Source organism: Mirounga angustirostris, unplaced genomic scaffold (assembly GCF_029215605.1).
Source record: "Mirounga angustirostris isolate CCGP_5_RB_7025 unplaced genomic scaffold, mMirAng1.0.hap1 SCAF_12, whole genome shotgun sequence".
Classification (NCBI taxonomy): domain Eukaryota; kingdom Metazoa; phylum Chordata; class Mammalia; order Carnivora; family Phocidae; genus Mirounga; species Mirounga angustirostris.
This window is the reverse complement of record NW_026991720.1, coordinates 50079206-50104925: the sequence shown is the minus strand read 5'-3', so window position 1 is coordinate 50104925 and position 25720 is coordinate 50079206. Positions and strand designations below refer to the sequence as shown.

The window sequence follows — 25720 nt, the reverse complement described above, 5'->3', positions numbered from 1 at the left end:
AGGATTTGTAGAATTTATTAAGAATCTCATTAAATTAAAGGGTAAACATTTGTAAACTGACTCCTTTGTAAATTTTAGAAGAGTAGCATAGTAGAAAATCTGTTTTAAAAAAACACAAAACACCAGCACTGTGAATAGGAAAAGAAACCTGCCCTGTTATTTGAAATAGTGGACAAGGATATTCAAACCGGTTCAAATCAATTCAGAATTAACTTCTAAGATGAGTTAAATTTTCCCTTTGCTAGCTTGGTCACCACTACTCATGAAGCAAAGAAAAAGTGGCAAAACAAGAAGGAGCCTAACACCTGGATACTTTCCCCCTAAATAACTGAGAGTTGACTGCAATTACTTACAGGCTCTGGGTCAAATCCTATCTGTCCAGTTAACTCTGCTACCTCCTTTTCATGGTAATCATCCAGTTCAAGGGGGTTCATGGGCCCCAGACCTTAATGGAAACATCACATCTTATTACTTTGTTAGAGTAAATGAAGGATGACAATTAAATGACCTTTTATAGAAAAACTTACCCATTTCTCTTTGTAATATGATTAGAACAAATAAATTGAAAATGAATTTTACCTCCCAGTTTCTTACCACGCACCCTAACTTCTATTAGTACTTAGATTAAGAAACAGGGAAAAACACTAGAAGATGCAAGCTTGTAACAGCATTTGTCAGATATTCTAATTTTGTTCTTTTTACTTGGATTAAAGTAAACTCATACCTGTAAAATCGTGAGTGTATGAAGTGATCCAGTGGGACCTCTCAAGATTTCTTTGTATGTTGGCTTCTTTTAGAGAGCTAATAGGGTCCCACGAATTTAAAGAAGTGTTAGGAGCGAAGGTTTTAGGAGGTTTTGGGTAGAATACGGGCTTGTTTCTCTCAACGCATTTAGGAAACTAGAACATGAACATAAGTTTATTGTCGTTAATGTTATCTAGTAGAATAAGGGCTGATTCACTATGTCAGCAGGAAGGAGGGTAAAGGAAATTCCAAGCTGAAGTGGGATACTATTTTTTTCTTCATTAATTACTAACATTCTGCAACTTAACCATATATAGAGTTAAACACAATATTTTACCAAAGGAATGGTGAGGTCTTCTCTGAAAGTTTTTTGCTTTAGTAAGGTCTCTGTCTGATAACGTACATTGGAGAAATGTCCCTGGGAATACTCTGCCTCCAGTAACCTTTTATTAGAGACATAAAGGGCTCTGAGGTACTCCTTTGGCTAAGTACAACAAAAATTGTGTGCCTCCCACTTCTCTTTCCTTGCCTGAAGTGGCACCATTTGATATATTTTATGGATTTCTTTCTTTCTTTTTTTTTAAAGAGAGGGGGAGGAGGAAATGAGGAGAGGGAGAGAGAGAATCTTAAGCAGACTCCACGCCCAGGGCAGAGCCCGACACTGCTCAGTCATGACCCTGAGATCATGACTTGAGCCGAAATCAAGAGTCTGATCCTTAACCAACTGAGCCATCCAGGTGCCCCCATTTTATTGGTTTTTTTTTTTTAAAGATTTTATTTATTTATTTGACAGAGAGAGACACAGCGAGAGAGGGAACACAAGCAGGGGGAGTGGGAGAGGGAGAAGCAGGCTCCCCGCAGAGCAGGGAGCCCGATGCGGGACTCGATCCCAGGACCCTGGGATCATGACCTGAGCTGAAGGCAGTCGCTTAACCAACTGAGCCACCCAGGCGCCCTCATTTTATTGATTTTTGGTGAAGTTTAAGTCACTCAAATTCAAATAAAATTTTTTATTCTGTTGACATAACTGTTTACTATGGAGTTTATTTTGTATTTTCAAAAGGAGGTCTAAAAGTAAATGAATGAGTGAGTTTCATTACAGGCTTTTTGGCAGTTTAGAAATTCACTTTTTTCAGATTGATGACACTCAATATTTACTGAGTACCTATATGTGCAAGGTAGTGGCAGGGAACAAGGATGGGTCAGAAACAAGTCATCCAGGAATATTGACTAGAGGGGAGATAAGGCATGAACATAAATGACTATAAGATGGAAAGTAACTCTTTGTTATAAAAGAAGTTAAGAAAGAATTATTTGTTAAAAAAAAAAGAAGAAAGAATTATTTGTAAATTGAGGGGAGGAAGAGATTGATTCCAGCTGAACAGGGAAGTAGGGCTGGGATCAGAGAAGAAGGGAGGAGACAAGAGACCATGTTATGTCATATTACAGAAATAGGCCTTTGAGGACATGCAGAGATGGGGAGGCCGAAGGAACAGTAAGAGCAGAGGTATGGATGGCGGTGGAAAGTACGGGATTAACATTCTTGAACACTATGCACTTGTCCTGACAGTCAGGCCCACCCTTAATATTTGCAGGTTCTGGGGCTAGAGTATAGTGAGAGCCCACATTCCACTAGTCTAACTAGTTTATAAATGAAGCAAATAAGCTGTTAAAGAAATAAAGTGTGTTCCTTTCTCCTACCTTGACAAAATACCTTCATGACAACTTGGAAGACTAAGTTCAAATTTAGACTTCTTAGACTATCCTAATTGTATATTGGGACATGGTAGTTCAGAAAGAGCTAGTTGCTGGCCCTTGGCCTCAGCATCCCTTACTGCTTTCTTCCTACCCCCAATTCCATCCCAAATTATGAAGTGTCTTGGATATGAGGGTACCCTGGCCCTCAAGTTCAAGCTCCATTATACCTATTATCTCTGCTTCCAGGAAACAGCCATCACTTGGCCAGCCCTTTGACTTAGAGGTATATACTAGCTTGGAAGCAGTGTCAACCCCTGCTGAGGACCTGAGGAAGAGACCCCATGAACTTAGTTCAAAGCCATTTGGTCAAGGATTTCTGCAGTCCAACATCAGGCTGGGGTGGGAGACTGGGGAGCATGGGCTCTTGATAGATATATCCTCGTGTTCCCATAAACATCCTGTGCCATAGGGAGGGGTATAGCCAGAGGAAGGCCAGAGCTGGGCAGGAAGGCATGGGACCTTCTAAAGTTCCTGGATCTAAGGGTGATGCTGATTATAGCAACACTGTGAAGTTGGAATGATCCTCATTTTCCATGTATGGAATAGTCATGGTAAAAGGCACTTGACAGAAGACTATCAAGTATTAAGTAACCACCTCTATAAACCTTTAATGAATATGTGGCTTGCTTATTCTTTGTTCTTTTTATCATGATTTGCAAAGCCAGCTTAGAAATAAGGACTTTTTTTTCAAATATTGTTCCAAGGGGCTGGATTAATCCTGTGTCTTAATCTAGTTTAAATAACAGCAGTGATCTACTGAAATGCAGGCAAGGGCACAGAGGAAGAAAATAGGGGATGTGAGTTTTTACTGTAACCTGTGGTATCTTGAGAAGAGTTTAAAGAGTCAGGAATATTTGAGAGTAGAGAGCTCACCAATTTTCAGTATGTTAAGCTAATGGTATTCTGAGAGGATAGTGAGAGAGGGGCTGCTGGTGATCATCCACTCAATAGGAATTAATTGGTTAAATGTACTATTCACAGGGTGAAGTTTGTGTCAATATATGCAAGATAAGTACAAAAGCGGGAAGGAATTCTGGTTCCTGAGATGTCGGTATCTAGGCAGATACTCTAGTCTACAAAGGAGTGATGTTAGTTGTTTTAAATTTGGAATACATTTTCAGAGGAGTAGTGCCATATAAATTGTAGTTACATTCCCCAGTAGCCCATAAAATTTATGTAATTCATAAATTGCTTAATAAATATTTACTGAATACCTATTACATGCACAATTATGTGCAAGCTTCTAAGGGCCTGTGGTAAGCACCAAAACTCTGTTAGTTGCCACAAAATAACAGAAATTAATACTATTGTAACACATTAAAAAAACCAAGAAATTAAATATAGTTTTTTGTTCTTAGTCTTGAATGATGGTGCTTAATCAGGTTTAATAGGGGAACAAGAACAGGTTTATTTTGGAGACTTTGCCCTTTGGAGAGCTTAATACTGGGTACGGTGGTTCCTTAGTGGATCGTGTTTCACTTAATTCTTTTGTATCAGCATCATTTTTACATTAAGAAGTTGTGATTAGGAATTTTTTCATTTACATACGAAATGAATAGAGAGAGTGTTTGTAAATAAGAGATGAGAGACTGGCAGAGATATATTTTCCTTTGGTATCTAGCTAGGACTTTGGAAGAGAGAGTTGAAGGGAGAAGAGGATGCACAATGCGAGGAAAGGCTGCCTGAGATGGAGGAGGAAAAGTAGAGGGGAGGGGCGAGACCATAAATGGGGAAGCATGCAGGGTAGAGAAGAGAGAGCCTACCAGTTTATTTCCCATTCTGGATGCATTGGTTGTTGCTGGAAATGAGCACGTGGGAGGATGGGGCCCAGGGTGCTGGTGGTGATGGAGAGGTGAACTGTGGGCAGCCAGTTATTTGAGGACACATTCCTAAAGGAGGTACCTGTGTCCTTGCCAAATCCATTGTGGTTATTGGAGGATGAGTGTGGATTATGGGTGTTCTGGTGGAGAGACAGAACTGTCCTAGGAATGAGGAATGTATCTCTAGGAGGGGGATGGGCACTTTAGATTAGAAAGGTGGCAAGATGGTTCAAGAAGGAAACCACACTCCTCTGTAAGGGTGATATGAGTGGATGATCTTTACAAGGGAAGCCAAAGGTCTTTCCAAATATTTACAGTTAAGGAAAATTGGATAGTAGGCTCAGTTTGGCTTTGAAAATGGTTTGTTAAAATATTTCAAACAGGCCATCTAAAACTAATGATGTAATGTATGGGGATTAACATAAGAATAAAATAAAAAAAAACATAAAAAAAATATTTCAAACAGGCAAAGGTTAGAGAGGTTTATGGCACTTGACCTCTGTGGTTATTATATCTCATCTTACTCAAAAGATGATTACAAGGGGCGCCTGTGTGGCTCAGTTGGTGGAGTGTCTGACTCTTGATTTTGGCTCAGGTCATGATCTCAGGGTCATGAGATTGAGCCCCTGCATTGGATTCTGAGCTGAGCATGGAGTCTGCTTAAGATTTTCTCTCTCTCTCTCTTCCTCTGCCCCTCCCCCCTCAAAAAAAAGATTTCAAGGTAGATTTTATCCTAAAGAATATTTTCGTATTGCAAAAGCTAAGACCAGACGCTTGAGTTCTTGAGAAATAGAACAAAAATCTTTGGCCATTTGAGGAAGTAATGACAAAAACAGTCCAGAAGAGTCAAATATTTTAACCTATTTGTTTGCCAGTTATAAGAGGAAAAGGAATGTCCTGACTGGCTTGGTGATGGCTAGAAATGGCCAGTGGGAAGAGGTCACCGAGGAAAGAGAGTGGTTCGGAGGAGAGGCCGTGGCTAAGGTGAGGGCAGCACAATGGTTAGCGGCCTTGCTGGGGAAAACTGGACAAGGCCAAAGAGATAAGAAGAGAGGACAGCTCTGGGGCCTGGGTGGGAAGAGGCATCTGGATTTTTGCGATGCCTGAGTAAAAGGATGGGAGCAAAATGAGGTTATAATACTGTTAAAATTAAGGCCTAGAACTGAAAAGGTTAAAATATTCCCCTTTCCAAGACTACCCATTTCTTTCTTTCTTTCTTTCTTTCTTTTCTTTCTTTCTTTCTTTCTTTCTTTCTTTCTTTCTTTCTTTCTTTCTTTCTTTCTTTCTTTCTTTCTCTTTCTTTCTTCTTTCTTTCTTTCTTTCTTTTTTTAAAGATTTTATTTATTTATTTGACAGAGAGACACAGCGAGAGAGGGAACACAGCAGGGGGAGTGGGAGAGGGAGAAGCAGGCTTCCCATGGAGCAGGGAGCCCGATGTGGGGCTCGATCCCAGGACCCTGGGATCATGACCTGAGCTGAAGGCAGACGCGTAATGACTGAGCCACCCAGGCGCCCCTACCCATTTCTTAATCTTCTAGGTCAACAAAGTGTTATAATTATTGGAATAATAGCACTGGCAGAAGCTAACACTTAACTCTAAGCTTTCTGTCTGCTAATATGGTGCTGAGTGCTCTTACATGCATTTCATTCTCAAGAAAACCCCTATGAGGTAGAGTGCATTATAACTGCTGTTTTATCTATGAGGAAATTGAGGTATTAATGGGTTAAATATATTATTCAGGGCCATACAATTGATAAATATTAGAGCCAGGAGCTGTGCCACCTTAAAATTTATACTCTTTCCAAATGTTACACATGTTGTCTTATTGGCTTGGATAGAAACTACTAAAATCTGGCTTCTGGGGTTTTCTGTTCTGTAGCCAGGATATATATTTTTGGACCTACTTATTTGTGTCCCTGCATCTCCTCCCACCCTCAGAGAATGATGATTATAATTATGTCATCAGTTATGATGTGGGTGGGGTACAGCCTGAGAATTGGGATTTTTGAAAGCACCCCAGGTGATTCTAATGTGCAGCCAAGGTTGAGAACCACTGTTCTAGCAATAGGAAAGGTAAATACTATAAAAATATTCTCCTTTAACAAAAATAGAACATGACAGATAAAGTTGACCACTTCCCCCAGTGAAGTGGTGAAAGGCAGGGGAGGACAAGTATAGGTATTATCCTAAGCAGGGGTGGGGTGGGGGGAGATGAGTCATGAGGTACTCCCATCAAGCTCAGTATCAATTTTATTTTTATTTTTTTTGTCCAGCAAAGTGCAAAACTTGATTAGAATTAGGGATAAACCAGAAGAATAATTGAAAAGTTGAAAAGATTAGAACAGATTAAGAAAGTCAGATTAATCATTGGAAGAAGAGTCAGATAAATCAGTCAAAAATATTTACATACAAAGTGCTGTGGGGAATATACATATTATAAAATATTCCATTTTTAAAGAGCTTGTAATTTAGTTGACGAGATATAAAATACATGAGAAAAGTTATTGGTTATAGTGAGTGTTATAGAAAGTCAGAAGAGGGGAAATCATTTCTATTGGAGTAATAATGCTTATAAATTATAGCACTTTCTATTTTTCAAAGTGCTTTTATATCTTTCATATCCTCATATCCTGTGAAGTTTATAGGATAGATTTTACTGAAATCTTATAGGTACATTTTATTAGTGAAAGCTCAGAGAAGAGAAACAATATCTCTCATATCACCAAGAGAACAAATGGCAGATACAGGAATAACTAGAACACAGGTCTCCTGATTTGGTTCACTTTCTGCTCTGCAGTGCAGAGAATTAGAGTTGAGCTGAGGCTTGAGGAATGAGCAAGTTTGAGATAGGCAGAGAGGCCGTGAAAGGAGAGCACTCCAGGAGTGGGACATGGCCGTCCACCTGTTCAAGGACCAGTGAGCTGAGCCAGGCTGTAGGAAGTAAGGAAGGCCAGACTCTGAAGGGTTTTCAGAGCTCAGTTAAAGCCTTAGGATTTACACTTAGGTAAAGGGGAGCTAGTCAAGATTGTTGCAAAGGGGTGAGATATGGGGACAGCAGCGTTTTCCTGAGCAGGACGAAGGGAGGGAGATTGAAAGAAGAAACTAAGCCACAGAGCTGAAGACTTTGGCTATAATGTGTAATGATGGAATGGTCTCGAGAATAACTTCTCATATTTCTGGGTTGCTTTGATACAGATTTTGCTTGAAAGAATGAAGAAGTCCAGTAAGACAAATGATTCTTTAAGGATTTTTCTTAATGTATAACTTTACAAAGAACAAACACAAAATTGCTTCCTTTGGAGATGACCGTGTGACACTGCAGGGACCACACTCCGGCCTGCCACAGTGGTCCTCCCAAGTAAAATTCAAATGTTTCTAGCCTTGCATAATTATTTCTTGCCTACCTCATAGATTCTTAGATGCAAGAGGATAATATATGGAAAACGCTCGCCACTGCCTCTCACAGACTAATTGGTCAATGAATGTCAGCTGTTACAGTTTTCAAATGTGTGGATCTTTTCCTTCATGATTTAAAATTTTTCTTCCTGTCTATTTGGAGTCCTGGTACAGAGGTTAAAAGCAGAGACTGGAGCCTGACAAGCTTGAATTCTATGGTTATAAGATAGCCACAAACTCTCTGAGCCTCAGAAATGAGAATGATGATACTAACCTTTAGGAGTTATTGTAAGGGCTAAGTGACCTACTGTATCTAAAGTGCTTAGTGTGGAGCAGTTGCTCGGTGCACAGTGGCCATTGTTTTATTTTTGATTCTATACAAATACAATGGTTGGGACAATAAATTGTAAATCTTTCTGAAAAATTTTCATTTACTCTGTATATTTGGAATTACTTAATATACTATGAATTATAAGAATATAGTTGGGGGATACACAGTGAGTGAAACACAGCTCTCCACCTTCTTTCAGTGGGGAACCTTTTTTTGTAATCGTGGAAATGTTATATAACTGCCCAAGGTTTGTGAAATCAGCTAAGAAAACAAAAAATGTGAATCATGGTCAAAATCTCAAGTTTTTTTAACCAGATAGAAAGCAAAAGAATCCATCTTTTGGGTTTTTATAAGTGTATACAGTAAAAACATTTTTTACTTTGTTTTAAACACACATTTTAAAAGATACTTACATCATAATATACACCCTGGCCTGGCCAAGTCAAGGCTTTCTTCTTTGAATCCATTGGAATATCAAGCAATTCATATCTGTAAGGATTACCTGAAATTTTTCAGGAAGAGCACTGTTATCCCGAATATTCAAGAACAGTTTCCTATGAATGGGGTTTTGGGGTGCAGTGGATAGAAACGAGATGATAGGAGGTAGAGAGCAATGCAGGTGCTACTGTTAATAAGCTACTGTTTTAGCTACTGTTAATAGCTTTGTTTGAATTCTTGCTCCCCTTAATGAGCAGCACGTGGCCACACACAGTGAGACTGTCTAACCCGAGGTGTGGCCAGAAGCATAAGAGAACCCTGTACTGCACCTCTCTGATTAATGAAAGGGATTTGTAGGTAAGTTGTAACTTTTAAATTTAAGTTTTCCTGGATCCTCTTTCTGGTCTCTGAATGCTTAGCAAATACATTTCTATACCACCTGATTTGGGCTTTCCCTGACCAAATATCAAGACATAGAATTAGTACTTGCTTACCAAAAAGATATTGAAAGAGAACATTTTAAAGATTCTAGCTTCTTAAGTATTAGTGGTAGTTTGATAAGCTTTATCAAACACAGCATGGCCTCCTTTGGGCCTATAGTAAGTTCCACATTAAAGAATGCTCTGAACATCCATCCTCAGGGGTAATAAGAGTGAAGGTTGGCATTTAGTGAACATTTACCATGTGCCAGTACTGTACTAAGTATTTTATATCTATCATCACATTATTATGAGGAAGGTACTATTATTTCCACTTTAACAAACGAAACTGAGGCACAAAGAAAAGAAGCAGTTTGCCCAAGATCACACAGCTAGTAAGTGGAATAATTCAAACTCAGGCAATTTGGTACAAGGGCCTGCACTCTTAATCCATATAGTATTGATTTCTATTAAAGAAGAGTTAAGGTAAGTGTAAAAAAAGAGTAGAAAACCTAATGCAATAGTAGTTTTTGGAAAGGTCTTTTATAAGAGTTATTACAATATACTCATCTTTTTAAAGTCCTCTAAGAGAGACTTTGCTATGGTCCATGGTAAGTGGCAGAGCTAGAATTCTACCCATGCAGTCTGACTCCATAGCTCTTAAACACTTCACTATTATGTCTCTCGAAATGTTACTATCTCCTGATAAGGTACTGAAGCCGATATTGATGATGGCAAACATTTGGGCCTCAATATTTATGTACAGAGGAACCGCATTATAGGACAGTTCTTGGGTCTTCCCTTCCCCACAGCCTAAATTTATTCAACAAATGTTTTTCTCTGCCAACCATGCACCTGTTCTGTCACCTTCAGTTACCTTTTCTCTAGTATCTTCAGTCTTTCTCCATAGGTTTTTTTCTCTCTTTTAAGATGTCTAGTGTGGGAGAGTCTTGACGACTAATGTATGGGCTTACCATCCTAATAAAACACATCTGGAAAGACCCCTAGGTTTGCATCTGAAGAAGATGCCCCAAGGTGTTAAGAGGACCTAAACAAACTGTTCCCGTTACCTTCTAAGTTTTATTTCAATGACAGTCTTTCAGTTTCATCACCACTGCTATACCCGTGTCTAGACCCTGATGATCTAAACCAAATATCATCCTTGTGCTACTCACTTGAGCTAGGGTGAAATCTTTAAAAGCTAAACCCATAAGAGAGCAGGAAGGAAATGAAGATAGAAAATACAGGTAAATAAAAACAATTAATTCTGCAGTGCTTGGTTTCTGATTCCACCATGGAAGGCTCTGTATAAAGAAGAAAAGTTAAGAGCACCTGCAGAGAATCTGATGTACTTGGTCTGTGGTAGGGTCACAGATGATTCTAAAGTGCAGCCACAGTTAAGAACAAATTTCATAATCTATTGGTGGGTCACACTTTTTGTGACTTGAATTCTTTGCCCTACCTTATTTAATTTTTTTTTTTTTAAAGATTTTATTTATTTATTTGACAGAGAAAGACACAGCGAGAGAGGGAACACAAACGGGGAGTGGGAGAGGGAGAAGCAGACTCCCTGCCGAGCAGGGAGCCCGATGCGGAACTCGATCCAGGGACTCCAGGATCATGACCTGAGCCGAAGGCAGTCGCTTAACCAACTGAGCTACCCAGACGCCCCATACCTTATTTAATTTTATTATTGAATACAATTCAAATATGAGAAGAATCAATATTCTTATATCAAATCACATTTTACCTCTTGTTTTCAAAATCGTTGTATCATAAGCCTTTGTTGGCACAGTGGGAGGAAATGGCTGTTGGCTTCGGGCTTTAATGCCTGTGTAGAGATCCTTAGGTGATGTAAAGGTTGGGAACATAGCACCGCGGGAGATATGTGTGTGGTATGGGTGTTCAGTCGGATATGAGCAACAGATTTCTCTGAGATTTAGTTGAGCAAACAAAACAGAATAGAAAGAAATGCAATTGAAAAAAATTAATCATCAGTTATTTATTGGGATCCTTTTTTGTAGCAGGTACTGTTTTTTTTGTAGCAGGTACTGTTCTAATCCCTGAGGATATGACAGTGAGCCAAAGTCCCTAGACTCATGGAGTTAGCTTTCTGGTGGAATATATTCCATTAAACATGAGATTTTCTTAATTTTGCGAGACAAATTAATTTTTAAAATAAATCATACTGAATATCAGGGAATAACTTTCACAACTAATGCAGAAGATACATGGAATTTGTAGTTTTTAGAATGCTATAGGAAGAATTTCTAGTTGCTTTCAATTTCTGCCTCTTGTTTAAGAGGATCCCAGTACTTTATTTTATGGGATCATTTTGGGCATTCAGTATGCGAAGTGATTTCTCACCATCTTGCATTGAACTTTCAATCCAGGCCATCTGTTCCTTTTAAGCAGTCAATCAACAAAAATATACTGCCTGTTTAGAGTACACAGTACTGTTTAGAAATCAAAAAGACTAGTATACTGATGGGAAAAGAAACAAGTAACCCACAGGGATATAATTTTCTTATGATTTGAAAAACTAGCAGAGTTCTTAAAAGAAATAGCAGAGGTTTAAAAAAATTGTGATAGCTGGCTCAGATCTGGGCCCCTAATGCTTGCTTACTTGGCTCACTGATGCAAATCTGTACTGAATTCAGCAGTCTTGGCATCTCGATGGGCCTCTGAAATACCTAGCAGTATAATATTTCAACAAGTTCCTGGTCTGTCCTAGATACCACAAGAAGTTAAGGTTGATGTGTAAGAGAGAAAGTTGACTCCAAGCAAAAGTCATTTACGAGGCCAGCTAGTTCTTTCTGTTTTTGTGTAAAGTGATTTGGTTTTCTTGCCCTTGTCACAAATTCTCTCAGTTGAACACATTTTTGCCTTGGGTGTAGCATCATTTTATTGTGAATCACTAAGCACTTTTCTGATTTATTTACTTTGCTTAAAAAGCACCACATCAACTACTACATGGCTTGGTACAAGGCACAAGGTCGTCAACTCTGTGATGACATGAGAACATAGAATCAAGACTTTCATTCCTCAGTTCTAACTAACTGATGCCCCTTGTAGTCATAAAAACACTAGCCTAGAAACTGCTTTCAGTGAAGCAATGCTTCATTTTATAGAAGACACAATGATTTCCATTTATTCTAAATAAATATTTTCATTGTCTAATTTGGTGGGTTCTATAGTTAACTATCCCTCTCAAATTCACTTCCCCTTACAAATTGGCTTGAAAATAAGTGATCATTTATAGTTTGAGCAAACTATTTGTGTAAATAAAACAGGAATGAACACATTTTTGCTCATGGAGAGAGTATCCAGTCTAAGGAAAGGATGGAGTTCACTGAGGTCTAGTAAAAAGCCCATGTTCCAGGGGAAGTTCTTAGACATTCAAAGCCTTGGGGGACTGCAGGTGGAGTGGTCAGGAAGCAGGGGACCTGGACAAGAAAGATAAGAGACCCTGGGGACAGTGAAGAATGAAATGAGAAATGCTGGGGTTCAAATATTGTCCAACAGTCAGAGGCATAACAAAACATATTGGAAAGAATGGCTGAGTAAATAGAGTGTAATGATTGTCTCAATATGTGCTAATTAACTTATCTGGGAAGAAGATTCATCCTGATTCTCTTGGATTTTTTCCCAGTATGTGTCAGGTTGACCAAAGATGGAAGAATTAGTGGGAATGGGGAATCAATGAGGGATTAATTTTTAAACTTCCAATACCATTTCCCACAGACTTGATGAAGTTTAAGGAAATGTGGTATGAATATTTCACAAAATGGTCACATTTGTACACTGTCCCTACAGAATATCTCTGGGTAATGTGGGAGGTCCTGAGACATTGTAACTACTGTATGAATAGGAATTGTACTCAGAGGACATTGCCTTGAAATATTTTTAACTCCAGCAATAACTACTACTACAACAACAATAAAGCATTTATGTGCCGGGCCTTGTGCTAACTGCTTTATTTCTAATCTTTATCAGAGTATCATTCAACAAGTTAAATAAATGCTAGCATGCTCCCAGAGGCCAGGGCAGGGTGGCCCCATTTTCTACTAATCTGATGTTGGTAAGGACTTCCTGACAAAGGCCATTACCTTGGTTTTCATTGTATCTTATTCTCATTACAAAGCCATGATCAGAAAGTAGAGATTGACTTCTTAATTAATTCTAAAGACCAAGATCATGTTAATTTACAAAAAAAGAACCAAAAAATTTCATAAGCCATTTTTTTTTTTTTCTGGGGATTAGTCCCCTTGATAGAAGAAAGTCAATTTGCAAAATGTGTATACATCATTATTGGGTCCTTTTGGTTTTGTCTGTAGCCAGGATTTTGGCTTTGTGAAGAAGGGATAAAAGGCAGAAGTTAGGAAGGCAGGGAGAGGCCCCAGTTAATTCTGATCATTTGGGATTAAGGCAGAAATTTTTTCCCCTCAGATTCTAGAAACTATTTCTTAGTTAATAGTATTGAGTTATATCTGGTAATGATTTAGCAAAACATACTTTACTCTAAGACCTGCAAGCTATGGACTCTCTGTCTTGAGTCTATGTATAATACAAGATTGCATTCAATATCTTGTATATATTATAAAGGTTATTTTTGTTAAAAAAATCTGAATAAAGTAGGATTTTAGTTAATAACAATGCATCAATATTGGCTCATGAATTTTGACAAATATACCATACTAATATAAGATGTTGTTAATAGGGAAACTGGGTATGAGGTCTATAGGAACTCTGTACTATTTTTCAAATAATTCTGTAAATTTAAACTGTACTAAATTAAAAAGTTTATTAAAAAAAGGTTAGCAGGGTATATAATACCAGCCTCTTCTCCCACTTGTTAAAAAAAAAATCTTTCATGAAAAGGCACATTTATCCTCACACTGTCTGAGACATATGGATTGCCAATATGTTTTTCTTGATTGTAACAGGGAAGGAAAATGTAAGTATATACTTACCCTACTGTTGAATTAGGTGGTTTGGGCATCCTAGAATAAAAACAGGAAATAAATCCTATATTTATATTAAGAACTTTTTAAAGCATACATTCCTATTGGAAATTTGCTTAAGAATAATGATGTATCCCATTTTCAAACTACAGTGTCTTTAATATTGTTGATTGACTTTCTGGAACACTGAATATTGATCAGATAGAGAGATATGATATCCTTATAACTCAGTTCTGTTGATCCATCTGACTTCAGTCCCACTCGCCACTCATTTTGCATTTCCTATTTGCAGTGCAGGTTCAGGACTGACTGCTTCTAATGATAATATGGTTCCGCTTCTTATTGACATTCACCTTCATAATCAGGCAATTGCCAGAGTGCTTGGAGGCAGCCTGACACCATGTATGGGTACAATTACATGACCTAAAGTGACGACCTGAGTGTGGCCAGGTGGACAAGATACATAAGTACTGTGTGTACTTTGTGTGCTTTGTCCTTTTGCCCAGGATTGCTGATCTCTCATGATAGTAAATATTGTCCAGTTGACAGAAAGGCTAGAACAAAACTGAACAAGTTCCTGGAGCCATGTCTTTTCTGACTCAGTTCATTTGAAAGTTGTGTATTTACTAATTACTCTGAGCCCTGCCTGCTAAGAAATAATACTGAAGCCCAGGAACAAAGTCCACACTAGAGAAGGACTGTCACCTGCTTTTACTGGATTCAACACTTAGTTTCAGCCTGTGAGGATATTTCTGAAGTATTTCGGGCATGAAAAATGAATACAGTGTTATCCGTTGATAGCAAAGATCCATAAAATGGAATATACTATTCAATATTTGTATGTTTATTTAGAAAGTGGTACATAAGCTATATAATTTTTTGAGTCTACAGTGTATTATAAATATATAGTTCACATTAATTTTAAGAGGTTTAATATCTTTCTTTATTTGGACTCCAGGTGTGTAGGCTTGGAACTAAAAAAAAAGAAAAGACCCAAAACATGTCTTCCAGTTATATTTGTGGTTGAGTTGGGAAAGGGGGGGCAATGAATATGAAGAATCCAAGGGGTCTTGAGTTGGCTATGAAACATTAAATAGGTTAAATCAGCATCTAAAATTTTTCTCATGTGACAAATTTGGCTATGATATTGACAAGTGTATACCTAAAATGCATTCTGATTCAAAATGGAAAAAACAAATTTAAAGGAAAGCTATTTTAAAAATTAAAAGTTTGAAAGGTTGAATAAAAATTAAAAATGCTCAGACACTAGTTCCTTGACTTGAACCAGTCCATTATTTTACTGCTGCATTCTACATTTACTTTTCGAAGTTTACTGATCCCAAAGGGATAAACAGAGCCTAGCAACCACAAAATTCATGTCTTCTTGCCTCCCTCTTGTGGCTAAACTCCATATTAACTTCCTTCCTATAAACTTTCCTAACGGTTCTAATAGTTAAAGAAGTGATATTTTCATTGTTACTTTAGTATTGTTAGTGTTTTATTTTTATCTGAAAATTAAAAAGTATGCTTTTGTAATATATATACCAAGCTATTTCAAAGAGGAAAAAATAATTTAATATACTAGAAAATAATTCCTCTAAGCAAAGGATAAATTAAAAAGTATTCCTTATCCAAAAAGGAGACTTAGGGAGTAATTTTATTACAAATTATTTGTAGATTGTCATAATTAACCTCTATCCTCATAAGATCCTGATGAAAAATTTTGCTGAGGGCGCTGGGGCATTTCCTATGAACCTTTAAAGAAATTTAACAGATTCTTATTAGATTAACTAGGTCAAAGGCAGAGGAATGGACCCAGATGACTTGTGTGAATTCTTTCAAACATTACTATTCCATATTTTGTATTTTTTTTTCTTGTTAAATTCCACAAACTCTTAGTGGGTTTTGGTTTATTTTATTTCTGTTTCTTTGGTCTTGGCTTCTATTATTAATGATCTCTGTTAAAAAAAAAAAAAAGGAACACTTTTTCTGAAAGATCCCATTTTGGGGCTTTTTTATTTCTCATATAACTCATTTTCACTTAAAAACATTATTTGGTCCAAAATAAGGAAAAGAAACCCCAAACTTACAAAGAATCATTTCCATAGATGCCACTTTTTTTATTCTGCGTCAAATAATAGAATTGTTCAATAGGAAGTTTTCTGAAAAGAAAAGATTAAATTGAACATCTTTTCAAATTAACATAGTGATGATCAGATAGTAAAAGACAAATAGACTAATATACAACCATGTATATATGGAAATTCAGTATATGAAAAAAGGTGGCATTTTAAATCAGTGGAAAAGAATTTACTTTTCAATAAACAATGCAGGAAAAATTCACTAGCCATTTGAAAAAGAGTAGATTTCTATTTCATACTATGCATAAAGATAATTTCAGATTAAAAATCTAAAGAATTGGGAAAAACATACAAATATTAAAAGAAAATATACAAGAATATGTTTTTTTCTTTGTGGTGGGGAAAACTTTTTTTTTTTAAGGGAGAAAGAGGGGAGGTGATGGGGAGAAGGAGAGAGAATGTTAAGCAGGCTGCATGTCCAGGGCAGAGTCCAATGCAGGCTCAATCTCACAACCCTGAGATCATAACCTGAGCTGAAATCAAGAGTCCAGTGCTTAACCGACTGAGCCACCCAGGCGCCCCATGTGGGGAAAACATTTTAAATTAGATTTTTCTTTTAAAATCCAAATCCAAAAGGAATTTGATAACATCAGAAGAAAAACTTTTGAAGATAAGATGGAATAAAAAAGCTCAGATAAAGTTTGGAAGACATTTTTGTAATAAAGATATATAAAGGATTAATATCTAGAACATAATAAGAATCCATAACTAAAAGACAATAAAAATGGGCAAAGAATAAGAACAGAAAAGGGAATGTAAATGACCATACATAAGAAAACAAACATAAGTACTCAACCAGAGAAATGCATTCTGATAACCAAGATAACCTTTATACATATTAGATGGGCAAAAATTATGGTTTGATAATATAACATAGTTGTCCAAGAGTATGAGGGAAATGGATGCTTTTACTTACCACCATGAGAATATAAAGCATTTGGGCTATATTTCTAAAATTGAAAATATTCATATATTGTGACCCATAACTTTCACTAAGGCTTTTCCCTAGAGAAACATTTGTGCATGAACTCAAGGAGGCCTGTACAAGAATATTCATTACATATAGTTAATGCCAAGAAGAGGAAACAATATGAAAATCGCTAAATAGTCTATGATGCATCTATATTGTGGAACACAAAGAAAAATTAAAAAGAATTAAATAGATCTGTGTTGGGGCGCCCGGGTGGCTCAGTTGGTAAAGTGTCTGCCTTTGGCTCAGGTCATGATCCCAGGCTCCTGGTATTGAGCCCCATGTTGGGCTCCCTGCTCAGTAGGAGGCATGCTTGTTCCTCTCTCTCTCTCTGCCCCTCCTCCCTCTGCTTGTACTTTCTCTCTCTCTTGCTCTCTCTCTCAAATGCACAAAATAAAATAAAATAAAACAGATCTGTATTTACAGTCTCTAGATTATAGAGAGAAAAAAAGAACCAAGTTGCCTACTACTATATATCCAGTGATTCTACACATAAACAATATAATACATATATTTTCAATGGGTACATATATAATTATGTAATTGTGTAACAAAATGTGTGAAAGGAGACATTTCCCCTTCCTTCTCACTATACTTCTGTCAGTACATCACCAGTGGACTTACTGAATACCTTCTTCACTGCATGCCATCTTAAAAAATACTACTTTTGACTAAGGAACTCAGTTTACCACCAAAGAAATAAGGCACTGATTGAATTTAAAGGACTCAACTGGTCTTATCCTATTTATAGAATGTAGACCAGCCTAGTGAAGATTCTTTTGTGGCTGAAGGAGTGTGGCACATGCTCTGAACCAGTGACCAATAAATGGTTTCTCCCACAGCCAGAATGGATGGTCTAAAAAATGAAGGGTGAAAGTGGGAGTGGTACCTCTCACTGTTATACTTACTATTACACTTGAGAGAAATTTTACTTCCTTCCTAGCCACCTTGAGTTTTGCTGGTTTTGAGGTCAAAGGAGAAATGCTTCATCGGGAAACACAATGGTCCCACTGAATTGGAAGCTGAACTGATGATGTGGTAATTGGGGCTCCTTATGATTGGGGGAAACAGGCAAGAAGGGATTATACCAAGTAGATTGGGATGATTGATCCTGAATGTCAAGGGTAAGAGGATTGCTGTTATGCAATGATGGCGAAAAGGAGTATTTCTAGAATCTAAAGAATCTTTTAGACACCTCCTGGTATTGCTTCTAGTGGCATAAAGTTAATGGGATACTGGAACAGCCTCCCACAGGCAGAACCACTAATTGCTAGATCTCTCAGGAAGAAAATTGGGGGCACTCCACCAGGTAATGAACTCCTACCAGCTCAGGTGCTGGCTGAGGGCAAGGGAACTTGGATGTATGTATATAATTATATTAATATGTATATAATTATGTTATATATAGTATGCTTTTATATACTATAATATATAATTATAATATGAAAAGATTATAACATATAACATGTTTATTATATTTATATGTATTAACTAGTTTTATTTTTCATTCACCCTTTTCCCTTATTTACTTATTACTCTATATAGGGTGTTGGTGATGGTTTACTTCATTAAGTGCATAGCTGTGGACTATCAGGACAAGATTATGACTGAACTAGAGAGGAGAACATCACCCAGAGATCTTGGACTTGGAGCTGGATGCAAGAACTGATGAGACTCTGAATTTCCCCTTTTGGGGAGGTGAGTGCATTTTCATTTGTATGAAAAAATCTTGCATTTTCTTACACTGGCAGCAGTTCTCAAACTTTGCTACATGTTGGAATTACCAGAGGGATTTTCTTAAAATGCGGATTCTCTCTCAGTCAATCTGGGGTGGAGTCCAAGATTTTGCACTCACCATTTCCTTGATGCTGCTGGTCCATGGGCCCCATGTTGAACAGAAAAGCATATTATTGTTGTGGCTGCTATTATGTAGCATGGCAGCCAGCTGGCTGGCACAGATGGCTAACATCTTTATAACACTCTCTCTACATTTTGTTAGTTTTCCACATTTTTAATATCCCATTTGCCCAGGAAGAATCCAGAAAATCTACTTCCCAGCCTCTTGAGCAACCAGGGTACAAATGTGTGCCCTAAGTTCTGCCACTCAACCATATCTGCACTAGACTTTGATTTGAATGTGAGTAGCCTGAGCACACAGGCTTCTTCCTTTATGAATAAAATAATGTAACCAGGTTGTATCTCAATGTCAGTAGCTCCACTTCCATTTTTTCCATTGTATGGCATATCCTTTTGATTTTCAGAACCAGTTCTTAATTTCTTTTCATTTTCTTTTTTAAAAGATTTTATTTAGTTATTTGAGAGAGAGAGAGAGCACGAGCACGAGAAGGGGGAGGGTCAGAGGCAGAAGCAGGCTCTCCGCTGAGCAGGGAGCCCGATGCGGGACTTGATCCTGGGACTCCAGGATCATGACCTGAGCCGAAGGCAGTCACTTCACCAGCTGAGCCACCCAGGCACCCCTCAGTTATTGATTTCAAGGGACTTTTCTTGTGTATCTCTGAGTATCTATTTCTGTTAGATTTACTTATTATTTGTTGTTTTTCTTGTTAGATGATCTACATTTGGGACATCAGTTTTCCTTATGATAAGTAATTATGCTTGTTCTTAATAGCATAGCTTTTTATTTTTATTGCTTTAATATCCTTATCTTTCCCCTCTGCCTTATCAATTTTAAGTCACATCTATTCTGTTTCTTGCTGCTTCTTTTTGGACTAGATTTGTGAGTTCTTTTGTGTAGTTGTTTTTCTCATTTTTCCCCTTAGCCCTGTGATCTTCCCTTTTATAATGTTCTATCATTTAATCATCTTGTTTTTTTTTTATTAGAATCACATACTTATTTTGTCCTTTAGAGAATCTACTTTTGTTTCCTGGGCTGTGTTTCTTCTCAGACTAGTTTCTTCATGTGTTTTATGTATTAAAAATATATATATATATATATATAAATGTATATATGTAATATATATATGTTATACATATATAACATATATATCATATTTTTTCTTTTTTCTTCCTGGTTTACAAAATTGCCTTACCATATGTTCTCATATTACATGTGTTTAATTGGACAGCTCTGTTTAAACCCAGCTATTTGCTATGATACAGGGTGAGTGAATCCTTGATTCTGTCATCTGAAATCAGTTTGCCTTTCTGTCTGTGCTACAAGCTTGACGACTGAATGTTATTGTCTCCATACGTCTTTAGCCTGATGGGATGGAGGTGGCGGAGAGTAAGTGCTGAGATTGTGTCAGATAGGATACAAGCATCTTGGGTACTACAGTCTAAAATCCTGTTAAATGTCCTCTATAAGGCTCATTCCTTTCCGTTGGGGAAGTAGCCATACCCTTGGGCTTCTGCTTATTCCCTCAAGTCATCACAGTATTCTGGAAGAGTACACATTCTGCACAACTTCCGTCTCTCTTGAGATCTTGTGTTTTAAAATAGAGGCTTCTATTCTTGAGGCTTTTTTCTATTCTAATAGGATTACCTACCCAATCTTTTAATCTTCTCTTCAAATTGGAGAACTATCAGGATTTTGTTGACTCACCTTGTCTCCGTATACATTTGGAATGTAGGGATGGGGTTAGGTATGGTGCCTCTCAGTCAGTAATGTGGCTTCCCTCTGTACCTCCAGCACTTCCAGGGAGGTCTGGAAGTATGTGTGGCTGTGTTTATTTTGGTTGTCACAATGAATGAGACTGGTATTAGGTGAAGGGCCAGAGATGTTAAATATCTTACAGTATATGGGACAAAGAATTGTCCCGCTCCAAATGCCCTCTTGAGAAACATTTAGTTAGAACTGGAATAAACTGCACAGAATTTTCTTTCCTTGGCACATTAAAATGAGTGGCATAAGATGTTCTCCTTGTATTGTTTAGGGGGTGCTGGTAAATTTCCTATTTATTTCACTTTTAAGTAACAGGAGAGGGATATTCTGTGATTTTGCTTCACAAGCATTAACCTTCAAGCATCACTACCACCACTACCACCTCCACCACTACTATCATTACTATAGAGTGCTAGTTACAGTTAGCAGGCATTTCAGAGTATTTAGTTCACAGAGCACTGTATATCTATTTAACAGCTTTTTAACATTTGCCAATATGTTAGAGGAAGATCCATTTCTTTTTTCTTAAACAAAGTAAAAACTTAGCTACTTTAGGGGCTCCTGGCTGGCTCAGTCATTAAGCGTCTGCCTTCGGCTCAGGCCATGATCCCAGGGTCCTGGGATCGAGCCCCGCATCGAGCCCCGCATCAGGCTCCCTGCTCGGCGGGAAGCCTGCTTCTCCCTCTCCCACTCCCCCTGCTTGTGTTCTCTCTCTCACTGTGTCTCTCTCTGTCAAATAAATAAAATCTTTATACAAAACAAAACAAAATTTAGCTATTTTACTAAACTTATAAAAAAGAAGTGTTTATGGGGGTGCCTGGGTGGCTCAGTCCGTTAAGTGTCTGACTCTTGATTTCAGCTCAGGTCTTGATCTCAGGGTTGTGAGATCAAGCCCCACATGGGCTCCGCGCTCAGCACAGAGTTGGCCTGAGATTCTCTCTCTCTCCCTCTGCCCGTTTCTGCTTTCGCACACGCACACTTTCTCTCTCAATAAATAAATAAAATCTTAAAAAAAGAGAAGTGTTTATGGAAGTGAAAACAAAGTGATAAATTTTTTATTACTTTGTAACGTCATTCTTTTAAGTGAATGCATGCTGAATTAGGTGATGACAACTTTGCTTGGAATTTCTGAAACTTGCCTCTATGGTTAAGTAGATACTGTTAAAGTTCCTTTAGAAAAGTTTTACTTAGATATAGTTATGTCGCAAAGCACTGGAAGGAAGAGTGATGTTGGAAGGGGGACGTTGCATTGGAACATGCATGTATAAACGTATGTGATTATAGTTCCATTAGTAAGCCATGTTCTTTTGGCTTTCTTAACCTCAGATGACATACTGTCGGATATCTCACTAGATATTTTCCTAAGCAGTAGGTACTTTCAGTTTACCGAGTCATATGACAGGAGGGTTGGTGAGGCAAAGCAGTGGTCCTGTTCCTGATAAGTGATGCATATATGGCACCATAGCACCCCCTGCAAATCCCCTGCAGGGAGGGTGGTAGGGCGTGATTGGTAGCACAAGCTTTTATCTGGACCACATGAGGCCTGACCCCTCAGAGAGCTGGAGAATATCCTGTTATTTTGAATAAAAGGCCCTTTTTTGGGAGAACGAAAAATACCGTGACAGAAGTTATTCCCTACTAGGAAACAAGAAAAACCTATTCTCTAGTTGTTTGGCAAGGGATGTGCATTGTATCAGAAAACAGGACTGTGTCCTAAATATATTTTTAAGAGATAAAGATGCCAAAATGGTAACATTTGACATAAAAAGATGTGAAGAGAACAGAACGCAGGAACCTGCATTTCTGAGCTGGGGATGATGGGCGTTCTTATTGGAACAAGTACTTCATCTCCTGGTGGCCTGCCCAAGGCTGCATTCAGTGAGGCAGCAAACACAAACCTCTCATTTCAAACTGGATTTCCCTTAAGAAACTCATCTTTGGCTCTCTTTTTACACTCTGGGATTCTGTGAATACAATTCTGATCCTTTTAGAATGTTGTGCATTTTTTTAATACATAAATTTTGAGGACAATACATGTAAACTCCATGAGGAGCTATACCTCTAGTATCTAGAACAAGCTTGCTGTACTCAAATTACTGATAAATGAATAGCTGGAGTAAATGATGAAGCAGATGAAAAGAATTTGCTTGGGCTTTGGACTCAAAGAAACGTGGACTCTAGTCCCTGTTCCACAACCTCATAGTTGTCTGATCCAGGGGAAGGTATTGAATCTTCCAGGTCTCCGTGTATTGTAAAACCAGGATAACAGTAGTTTCTTTACAAAGATATTATAAATCTACCTATATTATATTATAAAGTAAGTTCCATGAGAGTGGGGACTTAAAAAAATATGTTGGATGAATGAATGATCTTGAGGTCCTTGCTATCTGTAATGTGTTGATATTTGCATCTTTCCAATTGGACTGACAGACCTTTTCGTTTGCCCGCTTTTTATTGCTTCACTGAGGCTTCATTAAGGTTGTTGGCTGTCACATGTCATTAATGTGGCTGTTTCTCTTTCTACTTGCAGCTTGTCTTTCCTAATTTATTTTTTTAAACTGCTTTAGCTAGATTGTTATAAACTAGGTAAGCAGGATTATTCGATAAAGCAGGAGTAGGTAGGCTCTGTGTGAAGGTTTGTGCTTTGAGTAAATTTCATAGTTTTTTTTTAAAGTTTCATGTTTTTAGTAAATAATGTGACATTTAATTTGCTACTCAGATTTTTTGCTTTCTCTTCAGTTTTAATGTGTTTTGAATAAAGTTGCTGAAAGAGTGACTTTAAAAGTTATAAATGATTATTGCAATATTTTAATACTTGAAAATGGTGCCCAGTAGATTCTAATGAGTACAGATTGATGAACAAATTAGAAATCAAAAGTTCCTTAAATCAACAACATCTGTACAAATTAGGCCAGCTATTTGCTCAAGAAAAAACATTTTTAATTTAATGTCTCTCAGGAATATTCCCATTTAGTTCTAGATAAAATGTGATTAGCAAGGGAATTAATCAAAATTTCTGACCACAATACTTAAACATCTCTAAGGATAGCAAAGTCATCCATAAACACAGATTTTTTTTTTTCTGATTTCACAATTAGAAATTATATAATTGGTTTTTCCATCTGTGTCTTTTCATAAACAGTAAAAAGTAAGTTTGGAGGTAGATTTAAGTTAACAAAGGACTCATAATAAAAATAAAGAAAAATGAAAAATAAAGACCTCTGTGTGAAGGGCAGAAAGTTTACTTACCTCGGCCAGGTTTCTCCACCAAATCCATAATGCTGATGTCCTTTGCCCATGACATGAGGAGGTTCACATTTTTGCCTGTGTTCCTCAGGGAGTGAAATGGGCATTATCCCACCATATTCCCTATCAGCACCCCATTGAAGTCTATATTGTTGGAGTGACTCCCTTAATTCCTGATACCTGTGAAAAAAGAGAGACTTTTGAAAATCATTTCAACATGAAATGCTATGGTCAGAATGTTTTTGCCCCCCAAATTCAGATCTTGAAATCGTAATGCCCGATGTGATGGTGTAAGAAAGTGGGGCCTTTACTTAGTGACTAGGTCAAAAGAGTGGAGCCCTCGTGAATGGGACTAATGCTCTTGTAAAAGAGACCCCAGAGAACTTGCTTGCCCCTTCCACTATAGCAAGAAGGTGCCAGCTCTGAACCAGGAGGAAGGCTTTCACCAGAATGTGACTATGCTGGCATTAGGATCCTGGACTTCAAGCCTCCAGAACTGTGAGAAGGAAATGTTGTTTATAAGAAGCCACCCAGTCTATGCTGTTTTGTTACAGCAGCCTGAACAGACTAAGATGAACAACCAAAGTTCCTATAGCTTCACAATTATTTTTGGATTGCATTTTCAAAACACGGAATTCTCCCTGCTGGGTAGATTATGAGAGATACTGTTGCTCTAGGTGATATTTCATGCCTTCTCACCTGCTGTCTCAGAGATGCGGCCTTCCTGCCCCCATTCACTACCCTAAACTCTGTCCCATTGGAACCAAACTACCCAGAAGACCCCAGAATGTCCCCATGTTCAAAATTGGCTGATGGTAACACAGGAAAGGGAAAGCAAGATGGGGATCACTTAAATGCCAAGCACTCTATCGTGCACCTAATATATGGTATTTCACTGAATCTTCACGAGAGCCCTAAGAGGCGAAAGTGATAATGATATGCCCAGATAATGGGGCAGCAGAACACCAGGGGAGCCAGCTTTATTTCAAGGGTCAGCAGAATCACAAGCTCACTAAGAATGATCGATAGACCAAATAAATAAAAACATCTTACGAATACCACACTACCAATTTTCAAATACATGTAGGCATTACATGCTTAAATGAAACCTCATTGTAAAGCATTATCAAATTCATAAAAGCTTCTGGTCATTATGGTTTTTTACAGTTTCAATCAGTGAATCATGATTCACTGTGAATCATGATTCACAGTGAATCAACAGTTCCACACGAACTGTTGAAAAGGAACAGGAAAACAAAGAGATCCTCATCTTTGAAAAATATTGAGAATCACTGCACTGTAGTATTATAACTACACTGAGTCCACAGCAGAGTCAGTACCTTTGGGACAATGTTAAACTATTTAGAGTGGTATTCTTACCACTAAAAGCCTACTTTTTGCCATCAAAGTAATTTAAAACTCTAGACCAGGAAGTCAGTACACAGATATGAAACCATCATCAGATTGCTGAAAGAACAAGGTTAAATTCTTGAGGGCCTACAGATTATTATTATTTTTTACAGTTGTAGTCCATGTGCTGATTTCTTTTAAGCGTCTTTATTGAGATACAATTTACATGTCATATAATTCATCCATTTAAAGTGTACAGTTAAATGGTTTTTAGTATATTCACAGATATGTACAACCATCATCACAATAATCACAATAATTTTAGAACATTTTCATGTTTCTAAAAAAGAAACCTTGTACCCTGCAGCCATCATTTCCCACTTTCCCTTCCCCACCCAAGCCCAAAGCAACCACTAATCTACTTTCTGTTTCTCTTTTTTCATATAGCCCTCCCAGTGCATGTGAAGTAGTACCTCTTTGTGGTTTTGATTTGCATTTTCCTAATGACTAGTGATGTTGA

General features: G+C 37.6%; 1 protein-coding gene and 1 pseudogene across 2 annotated transcripts in view; one reads left to right on the top strand and one right to left on the bottom strand.

Annotated features, from left to right (window-relative positions):
- LOC123835478 (glyceraldehyde-3-phosphate dehydrogenase-like) overlaps nt 1-25720 on the top strand; it is a 140358-nt pseudogene that overhangs the window by 14380 nt on the left and 100258 nt on the right. The window contains exon 2 of the transcript XR_010406501.1: nt 18528-18680. The product of XR_010406501.1 is annotated as a glyceraldehyde-3-phosphate dehydrogenase-like (transcript). The remainder of the gene's footprint in view (nt 1-18527; nt 18681-25720) is intronic.
- Nucleotides 1-25720, bottom strand: part of SPMIP4 (sperm microtubule inner protein 4) — a 36731-nt gene that overhangs the window by 2717 nt on the left and 8294 nt on the right. The window contains exons 2-8 of the mRNA XM_045864552.1: nt 23854-24030; nt 15962-16033; nt 13881-13910; nt 10658-10839; nt 8464-8552; nt 725-899; nt 354-445 (exon numbers count right to left, since the gene is read on the bottom strand). Of these exons, the coding sequence (XP_045720508.1) occupies nt 354-445; nt 725-899; nt 8464-8552; nt 10658-10839; nt 13881-13910; nt 15962-16033; nt 23854-24030 (817 nt within the window). The remainder of the gene's footprint in view (nt 1-353; nt 446-724; nt 900-8463; nt 8553-10657; nt 10840-13880; nt 13911-15961; nt 16034-23853; nt 24031-25720) is intronic.